Source organism: Penicillium daleae, assembly GCF_028827525.1.
Source record: "Penicillium daleae strain IBT 16125 chromosome Unknown utg000005l_segment0_segment0, whole genome shotgun sequence".
In the NCBI taxonomy this organism is placed as follows: domain Eukaryota; kingdom Fungi; phylum Ascomycota; class Eurotiomycetes; order Eurotiales; family Aspergillaceae; genus Penicillium; species Penicillium daleae.
In genome coordinates this window covers 1,262,608-1,276,556 of record NW_026623153.1, presented here as the reverse complement: position 1 = coordinate 1,276,556, position 13,949 = coordinate 1,262,608, and the positions used below count along the sequence as shown (strand labels likewise).

The 13,949-nt window shown below is 50.9% G+C and overlaps 5 protein-coding genes across 5 annotated transcripts; 1 reads left to right on the top strand and 4 right to left on the bottom strand.

Moving 5' to 3' along the window:
• Positions 1 to 70: 70 nt before the first annotated feature.
• Positions 71 to 1,973, top strand: N7458_004729 (ribosome-binding protein NMD3; the record flags this gene model as incomplete). Its single annotated transcript, XM_056908111.1, has 7 exons — positions 71 to 132; positions 185 to 249; positions 304 to 361; positions 418 to 533; positions 601 to 944; positions 1,001 to 1,096; positions 1,155 to 1,973. 7 exons carry the CDS (start codon positions 71 to 73, stop codon positions 1,971 to 1,973), a joined length of 1,560 nt encoding a protein of 519 aa, XP_056766729.1.
• Positions 1,974 to 2,483: 510 nt separating this feature from the next.
• Positions 2,484 to 3,769, bottom strand: N7458_004728 (RNA-binding ATPase activator ESF2; the record flags this gene model as incomplete). The annotated part of the gene is made up of 4 exons (XM_056908110.1): positions 2,484 to 2,804; positions 2,921 to 2,942; positions 3,009 to 3,257; positions 3,315 to 3,769. 4 exons carry the CDS (start codon positions 3,767 to 3,769, stop codon positions 2,484 to 2,486), a joined length of 1,047 nt encoding a protein of 348 aa, XP_056766728.1.
• A 488-nt stretch (positions 3,770 to 4,257) lies between these two features.
• N7458_004727 (coenzyme A transporter) lies at positions 4,258 to 5,575 on the bottom strand (the record flags this gene model as incomplete). The annotated part of the gene is made up of 2 exons (XM_056908109.1): positions 4,258 to 5,232; positions 5,303 to 5,575. 2 exons carry the CDS (start codon positions 5,573 to 5,575, stop codon positions 4,258 to 4,260), a joined length of 1,248 nt encoding a protein of 415 aa, XP_056766727.1.
• Positions 5,576 to 6,361: 786 nt separating this feature from the next.
• Positions 6,362 to 9,679, bottom strand: N7458_004726 (uncharacterized protein; the record flags this gene model as incomplete). Its single annotated transcript, XM_056908108.1, has 6 exons — positions 6,362 to 7,445; positions 7,513 to 9,092; positions 9,161 to 9,177; positions 9,246 to 9,348; positions 9,402 to 9,545; positions 9,614 to 9,679. Coding segments are annotated over 6 exons (2,994 nt in total), but the record flags the coding sequence as incomplete, so codon positions are not given.
• Positions 9,680 to 12,185: 2,506 nt separating this feature from the next.
• On the bottom strand, positions 12,186 to 13,923 carry N7458_004725 (dolichyl-P-Glc:Glc1Man(9)GlcNAc(2)-PP-dolichol alpha-1,3-glucosyltransferase ALG8; the record flags this gene model as incomplete). The annotated part of the gene is made up of 5 exons (XM_056908107.1): positions 12,186 to 12,850; positions 12,912 to 13,393; positions 13,457 to 13,650; positions 13,701 to 13,779; positions 13,847 to 13,923. 5 exons carry the CDS (start codon positions 13,921 to 13,923, stop codon positions 12,186 to 12,188), a joined length of 1,497 nt encoding a protein of 498 aa, XP_056766725.1.
• Between the last annotated feature and the right edge of the window lie 26 nt (positions 13,924 to 13,949).

Below are 13,949 nucleotides of genomic sequence, written 5' to 3'. Positions count from 1 at the left end.
CAAATCGATCTTTTCGAGATTCCAATCTTTTCCCAAATTGTTTTGTTGATCGTCTATTTCCACCATGTCGATGGATTTAGATGCCCCTGTTCCCATGACGGGACTGCAAGAGCAGCCCGTTATCACAGCGACGTGAGTCTCCTCACGATTCTTGGCTGCGCAAGCTTAAACTAATCTGCTATAGTATTCTCTGCTGTAACTGTGGTGCTCCTATTGACGGAACGGCCTCGGCTGGTGCTCTTTGCTCTGGTAAGAACCCAAGTCTTACTTCTGGAATTTGAAGATACTGATCTATTTGTGCAGAGTGTCTTCGGAACACCGTGGACGTGTCTCAGGGTATTCAAAGAGAGGGAACTTTGCAGTACGTCTTTTGGTCGCTTGACTCACCCGACGTGATGATATTGACATGATCTTCAGTTGCTGCCGAGACTGTGAGCGCTGGTTGCAACCACCGAATAGCTGGGTCGTTGCAAACCCCGAATCCAAAGAGCTGTTGGCTGTCTGTCTGCGCCGTCTCCGTGGTCTCAACAAAGGTAGGTTATATCCGGATTTGTCTTGAGTTATAAGCGAACTCATACTCATCAAATCTCTCTGTTATAGTCAGAATCATCGATGCGAGCTTCATCTGGACAGAACCCCACTCTCGTCGTATCAAGGTGAAGATCACCATCCAGCAAGAGGCCTTCCAAGGCACCATCGTTCAGCAAACATTCGAGGTGGAATATGTGGTTGCATCCCAGCAGTGTGATGACTGCAAGAAGAGTTATACACACAACACCTGGAGAGCCTCGGTCCAAGTTCGACAGAAGGTCCCACACAAGCGGACGTTCCTGTTCCTGGAGCAGCTGATTCTGAAGGCCGGTGCGCACAAGGATACTGTCAATATTAAGGAAGCGAAGGATGGTTTGGATTTCTACTTTGCGCAGCGTAATCACGCTGAGAAGGTGGGTCACCGCGGTTATCATCTTGCTCCGTGACAAGCAATGCTAACACAATTTAGATGGTCGACTTCCTGCAGTCCACGATTCCCTGCAAGATGAAGAAGTCCCAAGAGCTGATTTCCATGGATATCCACACCTCCACCAAGTCCTACAAGGTATGTCATGGCCGGACACGAGAGTACCATCATTACACAGTGACTAACGCGTCTTCAGTTCACCTACTCTGTTGAACTGATCCCCATCTGTAAGGATGATTTGGTTGCCATGCCTATCAAGCTTGCTCGCCAGCTGGGCAATATCTCGCCCTTGACCCTCTGCCACCGTGTCGGAACTAGTGTCAACCTTCTAGACCCTCTCACCCTTCAAACGGCCGATGTTGCCAGCGGCACCTACTGGCGCTCGCCATTCAGGAACTTGGCTGATGTCACAGAGCTGAAGGAGTTCATCATTATGGATATCGAGCCTCTCGGCCACTCAACCGGCCGGTATCGCCTGGCCGAAGCTACCGTCGCCCGGGCATCGGATCTGGGCAGCAACGACACCACATACTACACACGAACCCACCTTGGCGGTATTCTGCATGTCGGTGACTCCGTGCTGGGCTACCATCTGACTGGCACCATCTTCAACGATGATAACTTCGAGGCCATCGAGGCCAGCAGCCAGTATGGATCGACGATTCCAGACGTCGTCCTCGTGAAGAAGCACTACGCTCGCAAGAAGAAGCCCAAGAACCGTGCCTGGCGCCTCAAGCGCATGGCTCGCGAGTACGAGGAGGAAGCCCTCGCTGGCCAACAGACCCGTCGACAAGAGCAGGAGCAGGATCGTCTCGAACAGGACTTCGAAATGTTCTTGCGGGATGTCGAGGAAGATCAGGAGCTGCGTCAAACTCTGGATCTGTATAAAGCTCGTCTCAAGGCTGACCAGGACCATGAGATGGACGAAGACAGTGGTAGTGAGGACGAGGTGCCGAAGATCAACATGGATGAGCTGCTTGATGACTTCGACGAGCTCACTATGAACGAAGAATGAGAATGAGAACGAGAATGAAGCTTTTATGCAAGTGATATCCTTGATGATCATGGCTGGCGTTATTTGTTTATAGTCTCATGCTTTCTTTTTCTTGTATCTTCTTCAGGGGGATGGTTCAGAAGCAAAAGTTTTGCAAATAGATAGCATGCAAATGTATGCGCATTCTCATCGTCAGAGGAGAGGCTAGATATTTTGAACATAGTATGTCAAATCGCAAGATGGATCGAGTAGCTGCCCATATACAAGCTTCCAGATTCCTTAGATGAGCAGACTTTCCCTGTCCTTCTTTCCCTTCTAAACCACGACGATGCTCCACCTTCATCCCCCGATGCCATTCGCAATGGCAGTCCCAGTACCCTTCGGGTCATACAGAGCACTAGACCATCGGCAGGGAAGTTTACTGATTGATTCGGGATTTTGGTGGTACATCATCATGAGAAGAAGGTCCAGTAGTATGCATGAATAAATGCAGTTCTATACGCTGAATAACAAAGTCCTCGAAGCAAGACATTAAAAGATTTTCCCAAGCACCCTCTTAGCCTCATTCCCAATAGCCTTCTCATCTTTATCAGATGCAGAAACGACATCATTCTGTACGAACCGTCTCCGTACGTGAGCAGGCTTCTTTGGCTCGAAATCCACGCCTTCCGTCTGGCCCTCTGCTTCGGCCTTGCGCTTCCTCTTCTCCTCGTTCTTCTGGGTGATTCCATCCAGACGCCGTCCTGCCTCGACACCGGCCAAGAAGACCTTCTCTTCTTTCTTGGCTCGGATATCCGCCATGCGTTGTTTGCTTTCTCTCTCGGATCTCTCGCGTTGGACGGTTTCCATCAGCTAGAAGCAATTAGTTAGTGAATGATCCAAAGTGAAAAGACGGTTGTCGAAAGGCGCGAATAATCAAGGGCGCAGGAAACGGCTAGTTCTGTGCAACAGGGGAGGGGGAAGCCTACATCTGCCCATTTGAATCCAGATCTAGCAAAATATCAATCAGTATACGTCCAGAGATTTGCAAAGCGAAGCGTTTAAAGGGAAACTCACAGGTACCGCATGTTAATAACATCATCGCGATAGTACATCCCCTTCGGCCCGCCAAGCGGACGAGCATTCATAGATTCCGCCGCCAAACGTGCCGTCTTCTTTGATTCAAATTCAATCCAACCCTCCGAATAAAGTTTGCGCTTGTTACTGCGTTGCGGCTTCGAGGAGTTGCTGGGAACGAGCGGAGCGAAGAACACCTTTCGGATTGGGCCGAAGCCCCGTTTTTCCATGATATTTTTGAGCGCAAAGCTATTATGTGAGTTAGTACTGAATTGCCGGTTGAATCTGGGTGGCACAATAACTCACGGTTTGAGGTACGGTGGCAGTGACGAGAGGTAGACAACGCCGCTCTTGTCCTTCTTGGGCTTTTTGAGTGACTTTGTGGATAGGATCTTTGCGGGTTTTTTCTTTTCTTCGGGTGTGGATTCGAGATATGCGCCTCCATCTTGATCCTCGTCGTGCTCGTCATCTTCATCTTCCTCTTCGTCTTCCTCCCCCGAGGCACCATCTCGCTTTGTCGTTTTTGATTGCCTGCGGGACTTTCCTTTGACATCGGCTCGTGATTCCTCTTCATCCTCCTCGTCTGCGGATACATCCTCGTCTGACCCAAGACCGAAGAAGTCTTGTGTATCGGTCCGGCGCTTCTTCACGGCCCGACCTTTCGAATCCGCCACATTCTCCTCGGAATCGTAGCCGCGGACGCTCGCCTCATCCTCGTCACTGGGCGCATCAAGAAACTCGTTGTGTTTCCGGGTCGTCATTGTGCAAGTGTATGTTGATCCAAAGAAGAGGGGAAGAGACTCGGCGGAGCGCGACAGAAAGTTGAAGTCTCCAACTTTTTTTTGCCGCGGATCAAGTGGTCCGTGCGCTGCTCCGCTTCGACTCCGCGGCTTCTGCACGCTGGGATCGAACAACTACAAAAGTGGGAATATAGGGCCAATTACTTGTGGATATTTCATAAATCTGTATAAATGAACTATATGTCCGGATTCATCGTAGTGTATCTCCACTTGAGCCATCTTAGGCCCATCTAATGCTGAGAGAAAAAAAAAAAAAAAGCCCAATCAATATCCACAACGCCGACTTTGGGAATCACAAAAACGATGCCAATGCTGCACAACTATCTCCGCAGCAAGAATCACATGTTCTATCGCGGGAATGCACTTGGTTTCTGAAAAAAGTAGAGAAGACCGTATAGATGCGAGGGGCATTCGAACCCCGCTGAAATCAGGAATTCAAAGAATGCGGTCTAAATCCCCAAGGACCACTTCAACCGCTCGTAGACAAAGAAGGCAGTGGCGGCCATGGGCACGACCTTAATATAGCCAATGGTCAACCCAACCCAGAAACCACGGAAGCCTCGCTCAAGCCAAATTTTGCGAGCAGTGTCAATGATGCCGAGTCTTTGGCCGCCGCCGACTGCGCCGCCGACCTGCATCCGCCGCCTGATCACTTCAAGTGGGTATGAAGAAGACTGTGAGACAACACCGGCCACTGCACCGGAGAAGAGCTCAGCGGCGGCAGTCAGCTGGGGGTGGCGAGAACCTTTCTTTGGTTTAGATTCTGAGGCTGGGATTGTGGTGTACTGTGCTATGGAGGGACTGCGGAGCCAGTCGCCGACTGTGTCGTGGGTGAGGAAGGAAACGCCGGCGTATGGCAGCATGCCAAGAATGGTCGGACCGAAACCGCGGTAGAAGTTTGCGAGGCCAGATCGTGGCACAGCCTGATTGACTGTCGATGCGACAGTCTCCGCTGTAGCAACGGAGGCCGAAGCGGTCTTAGCCCCTGCAGAGCCTGTCGAAGGTGGTGAAACACGCTCATTATAGATCTGCCGACAGATATCGGTCAAGGATGAGCGGGACGACCGTTTCGTTTCGAATGCTAGTCGTACTCGCACGAGTTCGAGGGGATATGTGCAAAACACTGAGGTGATGCCTGCCAGGCTGCCCGATATTAGGCGGCGGATCGCGGTCTCTTTATCATGGGAAGGAATGATGACGGCACGGATCTGTTCATAGGCGAGGAACTTGATGGCGGCATAGGGAAAGATACGGAGGAGTGTGGCTGAATGGCCTTTGTACAGGCCTCGGGCGCCTTCGTAGCGCTTGATATCACGAATGGCGGCAGCAAGGCCAGCCCAACTGCCGGCATATTTGGCAAATTGCGGGTTCGACGCTTGGAAGAGGATTTTTACACGGTCGAGGGGAGCCACAACAGTTTTGGCCTAGATTTGGGGAGCGCGCGCAATCAGTATACAACTGCCTCGGCCCGTTTCGAATTGTGTATGCACTTACCGCACAGCCCGCTAACCCTCCAGCGAGACCGCTTCGCAAGATATAATCGGCACTGCGCGTCTTCACAGCCCCGCCGGCTTTTTGTGAGTCAACCCCGGCATTCGATGTGATCTGGCCACTGGTACCGCCAGCAATGGACGATCTCGTCTCAGCGATCCCACTCATCGGAGAGTTAGATTGCAGAGAGGACTCTGGGCTTGTGTGAAACTGGTGGCGTGGCTGGGTGCGAACGATGGAGTCAAGCTGCGCATGGTCTGAAATCCCAGCCGGCATGGGAGGAAAGGGAGTGGGTGGAAGATGGACGATCTTGTGCGGCCGAGGCGCAACTGGGGAAAGAGGGTCTGGCGGGTTGAACGCTTGATTCTGCGCCCCTCGTGATCACTCGGCGATATTTTGGCAGAAAAGTTTCGGGCTACCGGAGGCTCATCGGAACCCTCTCCGGGCCATGCAGGTATTGGTCTAGATGTACAGGACGAGTGTTTGGGGTGTTCACCGTCGATACGGCGCAGCGTTGAGGAGAGATTGTGAAAACGAAGAGGCGATAGGCAGGAAATTGAGTGTTTGCCCGTCGAACCTCACTGACGTCGGTTTGCCATTGCGGGTTCGGCGTAAGGACTGACGTGCCGATACCTGCCGCTCCCCGCGTGTAGCCGCGGAATTACGGTACCGTTACGGACGCCATCCCCGGGTCCCGAGTGGTGGCCACGAAAATCGAAAAACTGCCAGTCCCGAGAAGCCGAATTGTCAGCGGCCGTTAGGCGAGTATCTACCACGACGACAACAACAAAGTATTCATCAATCTATGTGCTCCCATTGTTCTATCTGCCTCTGGAATTCGCAAGCCACCATGGAAAATCAAGCAAAACACCACCCTCCAGAACTATCAATCCCCCGCGACTCCCCCAGAAGATGCTCAGAACAACTATACACAGATGGACCAGTTCCTAGGAAGCGTACACCAATAACGAATTCGTGGGTCGCGTGAGCAGGTACAAATAATTCTCCAAAAAAAAAAGGAAACACCAGATTCGCTCGAGGGACCATCAATGAACAACTGGATCAACCCCCGCGTCGTGAGCCCCGTCGGGTCAACGTCTTTCCCCGCGTTCCTCGGCCGCCTCGCGTATCATCGGCGTTCCGCTTCTGCCGCTTGGCGGGCCGCTCAGGGTCAACGTGCAGATGGCCATTCTCGCTCAGAGATGTGCCGCTGTGCCACCGTAGACAGCGGAGACGGTGCTCGTTGACATCCATGTACGTCTTCTTGCGCGTAGTGACGCGCTTCGTAGGCAGTTCCTCGGACTCGGCTCGTTCGGCGCTCACCGTCAGGTACTGTTGACGGTTCGTCATGTACTTGGCAATGTTGTGTCGCTGCAAATGAAGTTCCTTGAGCAACTTGCACTCCCGGTTACCTCGCGCATCCAGCCATTGGATCAGTTGCTCGATCGCCTCGGGATCATCGTAGTAGCCCCATTCACGGGCAGTCGACACATGCGTAGGGCCCTCTTCATGCTTCTTGCGCTCGGCCGGGGTGGTGTGGAAGTGCTTCTGGTATTGCTTCCGTTGTTCATCAGTCAGGTCAATGAAGCCTGCACGCTCCATCTCATCGGGGCCTTGAACCCAGAGGCGAGCATTGGCATAGCCGGCTTCCGCCGTGGAGCTATCCGGCATCCCAGCAGGAGGCATCGCGTTACGCTCGAACCACCAGTACCGATTGCAGAAACGGTCCAAACCCAGGCATTTCGTACGTGGGCAGTCGGCCTCTCGGAGGTCATTGTCCACTGATTCGATCTTTTCCTCGATCTTTTGAATCTTGGCCTTTTGGTCTTCAATCTTCTTGAGCACGCGCTGGTACTGCTTGGAGCCTTTGGGCTGTTTGGCCAGCTGCTCCTTTCGTTCCCGCTCCTCATCTTGCTTGCGTTTACGTTCGGCGGCACGATCTGCACCGCCCCGGAGTGAGCGCGGCCGAGGGGTGTCTTCGTCATCTGAATCCATGGGGATCTCGGAATCCCCATCCAGACCAGTCACCTTCGAGTCGTCCAACCCGTCAAGCTCGGGCACAGGTGTCGGCGATTTCTCTGCGGTCTTTTCGGGTTCTGGCTGAAGTGCCTTTCGCTCTTGGTGTAATTGTCGCAGGTCTTGGAGTCTGATGAGCAAAGATAGAATTAGTATCTAGTAGCTTAATGGCCAGCTTCGCAGTGAATTGAACTTACGCGGCCTTGCGAGCCTTTTGATGCTCGATCTTGACCTTGCGGAACTCCGTCATCTGAATACTGCATTCTTCCATGTAATTCCGAACGGCCTTGGTCTCCAAACTCAGCATACAGATGATCTGGAGAGCCTTGACTCGCAGGTTCACATCCAGGGTACGGTATTGCTCCCGTGCCGTCTTCTGAGTGGCGGGCTCATCGAGCGGCGCCAGATATTTGAGAATCTCATGGCAGGTCTGCTCGAGGCGAGGCCGAACAGAGAGCTGGTGCAGGAGACCAATCATCACCAGTTCCCATCCACCATTGCGGAAGTCTCGTCGTCGTAGACGATCAATCCAGCTGTAGTTGACGAACATCTCGGCGGCACGGTGGATTCGTTCATCCTCTTCAGGCTCTTCGAGCTGTGCCTTCAAGTTCTCAGCCTCTTTCTTTGCCAGGCTACCACGAGTAGTCATCCTCCTTGCTGGACCTGGCTCTTCTTCGTCTTCGCTTTCTTCGTTCTCCTCATCCTCGTCCGAATTCTCAGAGTCATCAGAGTCTTCGGATGGGAAGTCAGGAAGAGAAATCTGAGCAGCACCGCCGTTACCCTCGGAATTAACCAGCTTCTTAAGAAGGGCACAGTGGATCTCAACGAAAAGCTCACAGTCCATCTCCTCCGATGAGAAGCGCATCGCCTGGACGAAATCGTCGAAGGTGAAAGAATCTAGCTGGAATACCTCACAGTAGACGTTTAGCGTATCCCAAGTTTCGAGGAGGAGTCCCACGGACTCCGGTTCCACGTCGTCAGGCAAAAGGTCCTCGGCTCCGTCATCGTCAGTATCTCCGACCATCAAGAATTTCAAAGTCGGGCGATGAGTCTTCTCCTTGTTAGGAGCGAGCTCAAGATCCTCCATTGGGTACTTGATCGGAGGTGGTGATGGTGGTCGAGACTCATTTTTGATGACAACTGAGAGATGAGACATCTTCTTGTCACCGACCAGCGGCGGCTTGCTTGGGCGAAGTGGGTTGTTTGGAGGAAGGAAAGTCGGATTGCCGTTGAGGGATCGTTGATACTCTAGGTATTGAGCTTCGCGTGATTTGGCGTGGTCATGTGCGGTCATCTTCGCTTTCGCGCCCTTGACAGCAGGCTTCAGTTCAGGCAGCTGCTGTGAAGAGAAGAATCCGAAGAAGCCTTCCTGATCTGCCTTCTTCATTGCCTTTTTCTCTGCTACCTTGGCTCCATACTGTAAATGCTTAGGTACCTCCGTAGAAATCTTGTATTCCTCTGCGACCGATGGTTTCACCAGCCATGGAGCACCAGTCCACGACTCTCGAGTGACATTGTTCTTAATGAAGCCACGAAGCATCAATTTCGTGAACGACTTCCTATCACGGGTGATGTGGTCCTGATCCAACAAGGCCTCCTCATTGGGCCGGTCCGATATCTTAACCAGGTATCTGGCATATGCCGGGGTCTTGATGGTGCCGTCTGCATACAGCTGCTCGGCAAAGTTGGCCTTGTCTCTGATGGTGCCGTGGAGTCTGCTGTTGTCTTCTAGTAGGATAAGGACCGGCTCTCCGGGGTAGAAGTCTGACTTGAATTCCTGTTGGATTGTTGTTAGTAGGTAAGTTGCAAATTCCATGCAGAATGGTTTCAGATTATCAATCTCACTTCATAAATTTCGTCCACTGCCGAAGTGATATCCAATGATTAGTTCAGTGGTCTCGGATAAATTACCCTGATTCAAGAAACATACCCAGATTGTCAACTCTAGATGTCGTCGAGAACTGAATGCGGCGCAAGATTGGCTCCTTCAGTGCCTCGGGGAAGCTATTGTTCACTTCGCGCGATTCTTCCAGCTGTTCCAAACAATCAGCACACGTCCCTGCAGCCATCTGTGTACTCCCCGTACCTCGCTGCGAAGTGCTTCAAAAAATGTCATTCCCGAATGGCCCGTTATCTCGCAGATGAATCGGCGTGACTTGTAAAAGTCCATGCGCTGGAGGTACGGCTCATAGCTCGTGAAGACCTCGTTGGTCTCCGGGATCACCCAAACCTAACAAAAGAGAAGAAAAGTGTCAATCAAGCAATATTATCGTGCGTCCCAGCTGTCAAATGGCGTACCTCGGAGCTATCATCTTCGATCACGGGTCGCGGAAGGTATTGGACCGGTTTGCGTTTGTAAAGGACCTAGGCGACAGTGAGCTTGCGCTTTATGATTATCGTTGTTGTTCCCCCGCCGGTGACCTCATAGTCCATCTCTGCTAGGAACGAGCGAAATCGCGTACCATTATCCTTTTCCAGGTGGGCGAACACACGCCAGTCTACCGGAGACTAACGCGAGTGGCCTCGAACATAAACCAACTAGAAAAGCACGCGACTCGTTAGCGACTACATCAGATCAGATCGAAAGTATAAACCACAGAGCCGCGCCAGATGACGACAGTGTGTGAAAGGATGTAAATTCCAGCTCAAGTCATGATGCGGGTACCGGAGAGCCTCAGACGGCACCGCGCGGAGGTTGGTGGTCGTAGCGACATAGACCGGAGCGCGGAGAAGCGAGATATGGAATAGTGAATTGGCGGACATACCGGGAGAAACGCGTCGCAGAAGGCACAAAGTCCTAGATAATTGTCTTTGGACAAGACGGAGAATTTGTGGACGGGGGTGGGTGAGAAACGCGCTAGGCGAAGAGAATTGAAGGGGAAAAGAAAGCAAAGCAGAAGAAGAAGCGCAGAAAGAGGAGCGGTCGATCAACCGCGCTCCGGAGGGAAGGCGCTGATTGGCGGAGAGGAGGAGCAGCGGGAGCCAAAGGCAGAAAACCGACTTCCTCGGCGGCCCTCTGCGGACCCTCCTTTTCCTTCAGTTCGCCCTGTCCGGTGCCTGCTGCCCGCCGTGAGCATCCACATCCCTTTGCCCACCCCAACAGCCCCTTTATTTGTACTCATTCGACTCGTCAGTCACGGTAGATTTTACCTAGATGCATAGCTATCCGGTTTAAGGTGGAAAATATGTATCCCTTCCCAATTATCAACTATACTCCTCGAGCTGTCGATCAGCGATGAAAAGGAAGTCAAATCAAAACCGAATAGATACGTCCAGAAATCCATTCTTTGTCAACCACCATCTTTATTTACATTCAAAAGGATATACTATTGCCAGTTTCATCTTCCTTCTATGCAAAATGTCAATTCATTCATCTTCAACAATCTTCCTATTTCGGTAATGAAGTCCGTCATCTACACATTACCTACCTATGGGCTATTCTATGCTACCTATCTCTCTTGTATCAATCTCTCTTACTACTTGCTAGATCTGATTACTCAATTATTAGCTGCATCTAGCTGTCCAATTCAGTTTGCTGTGATCCCTGCAATACAACCGTCTTTCTTTGATCGCAAACTACCAACCTGCATCTTTCAATGAAAGCAGACTTTGAAACAGCGAGTTGTTGCATCAAACCTGTCATCAAGTTCCATTTCTAGGCATCTATCTTCAAATAAAAGAAGACTTAACAGAATGCGTCACTCCCAGGGCTCAGACTCTGTCATCTCCATTATCAATTCAAAATCCTACATAGGGTTTGACCCGCAAAGATTCTGATGGCAATTTAACTTCAGGCAATCAATTGAGCTATGGGATACCCTCACTTTCAATACCTGACTTAACCACCAAAATATCATTCGATTCTTTTAAGCCTTCCTCTGGGAATCAAAGTTGGACAGTGATGCATCAACCTCCACTTGCAGTGTCAACAATCTCAGATGTTTTGGATTGGACATCAAGACTTTGCTTCACATCGTTTCATGTTTTTGTGGTGCTAGAAATCAGAAAATTCAAGATAGATGTCAGAGGGGAAAACTGCATATAACATCCAAGATATGGGTGCTTTTCAAACGAATACTAGATTTAGGCTGCGGCATCTAATATGCTGCTCTATCTTCACCCACTTAGACTATCAACTGCCTGGATTCCTCTTGGGTCAGAAGCAAGGCCTTTGTAAAATATTGTTTAAGAAACCCTAGTACACATTATCTTGTCCTATTGCCTGATTCTACCAGGTATGTTGTCTAGTCATAGCCTTCGTCATGGTCTGTCAAGGCGACTTCCGGCTCTCGTGGTCATTGCCCACTCTTGGTAATGATGTACTAGATATGTTTGATTAGGGCCACATATGAGTATTGTTTCTCTGGTTTTTTTTTATCATAGTGTCTATCAGTGTGCGGAACTTCCGCCTGGGCGGAGAAAATCGAGGAGTACTAGGGTGGACTTGATTTCGCTCGGATATTTATTGCGCACGATCGGATCCACCATATTCCACCAAAGAATACCTGAAAACTCTTCCAAAGACCAAAATCCCAAAGCAGTTTACCACTAATTCATTCAGACTAGACTATTTCAACTTTAACAGGGTGATGTTACAAACCTCCGATTTCTATCCAGTCTGCATCTCGCAGTCGGCATGCTGCATGGATTCACAAGGGCGGGACTAGCCTCTTTGGGTGAGGTGCAGAATAGACTCCGTGGTTGGGTGGGTCTGGGCCCACGTGGTCAGTCAAACAGTGCAAAGAGCCTGAAGTATACGTCACTCCCTACCAAAATAAAACTGTAGCCGCAATGTGTAGGCCAAACGAGACGAGATCATGAAGAAAGAGTCTACTGAAATTTTTGGGGTAATTTCTATCTAGAAATACACTCATGTAGTAAAGTATACTACCATAAATCCAACCCAGCTTCCTACCACCCCAAGTGCAGAGTAACTGCTCATAAACATCAATGGGAGGAACTGCAGCCGCTGTGATCCGAAGATCAAGTGATGAAGCAGCGAGCTGTACAAGACTAGAGGAATCGACAAAGTCAAGTACAGCGAAGAGAAGCGATCGAAGAGGAATACCCGTGGCCGTTCGGGGACTGGCGCGATGCGGTCGAAAATGAATAGGAACAGGATGAGCCAGAAGATGGTATAGACGGTCTTCAGAGGGAACTCGGCCGGTGTGAAGAGCAACGGGAACAGTGAGACATGTCCCGCAACTGCGAGTGGCCGGAAGGCAGAGAAGTGACGGCGATCCTTGAGGGCAATCAAACTGAAAGGAATGATGATCAAAAGGACGGCTTTCTCGTGCACGTGCCAGCCAAAGAGGAATGAGGCGTAGCCGCAGAGAGTAATAGCTCCGATGAACGTATCCCAGTCTGGACGCAGCCAAAGCTTGACCAAAGGAATAAGCTGGAAAATGAAGGTCAGGAGGAAAGTCTGCTCTTTGGTGACCTCGGGAAGAATCGCAAACGAGGTGTCTCCAACAAGGCCTCGTGTAACACTCTGGAGGGCCTCGCGGTTCACAGGCAGACCGAGCCGAGGAGCGACTATAGATAAGACATGTTAATTGTGATCATGTAGTAACGTCCGTTGAAGTTCAGAACTTACGTGGGATCAAGGCGCGGTCTGCAAATGAGTACATCGCCCAGAAATTTGGTGCCCAGTATGCATGGCACAGTCCCCTTGAGAATGGGAAAAGCCGATCCTTCAGTTGAAGAAGCTGATCCGCAAATGGTCCAAAGGCAATACCGAAAACACCAACCACGCAGATTCCAAGCTTGATAATATTCAAGAATCGCGGGCGGAGAACGTTCTTAGGGTCCAGGCAGTATGCGCGTAGCAGGTAGACGAAGTAGGCCAGCGAGAGGTAGAGATAAATATGCTTGAAGCAGAGTAGAGCGGCAAATAAGAAGCCACTGGCGAGAAGTTGTTTGCGAGCCAGGACGAGCGACAGGATCAAGATGCCATACATGAATCCATTGTACTGGAAATGGATGTGGTCGATGATCAGGAGGCCTGGGGAAAGGAGGATCGAGAGGCTGGCGATATGTGCCGCCTGTTTATTTGCCAGAGGAGTAGACTTGATGAATCTAGGAAAGCAAAGAAGATCAGTATGGCTGCAGCTTGATTATGCGCGAGGGGTCCACCCTTACCTGCTCAACGCATAGACAAGAACTAGTTCCGTCAGGATCACGGTGGTCCTTTGGAAGTAGATGGTCTGCCAGGAATCATATCCCAAGTTCTTCACAATTAGCATGGCAGGGTCCACAAGCGCGGCGGCCTGCGACATCAGCCATTCAAAGGCCGCAAAGAACGGGGGGTAATCGAGGGTCCATTCGGAAGTTTTCTAGACAAAATTAGGGTCCATCATCGCAGGCATTCTCAATATATGCGAACCTCGTAGTACCACTCCTTGACCGGAAGAGAATGTGTAATGGCCAGCCAGTTGCGATGCACTTCAAAATCGGTCGATTTGCTAGAAACACGATTAGAATGGAATTGTCGCGCGGCCAGCCGCGCTTGTGTGTCCAAGGGGAGCTCACTATGCTGGAAACAGCAGCACCTTGAAGGCAGCAGCCACAATGGCGCACTGCGCCAATGACGGATAGAGCTCAGCCATGGCCGAGACGCCCTTTATTCTGTTGA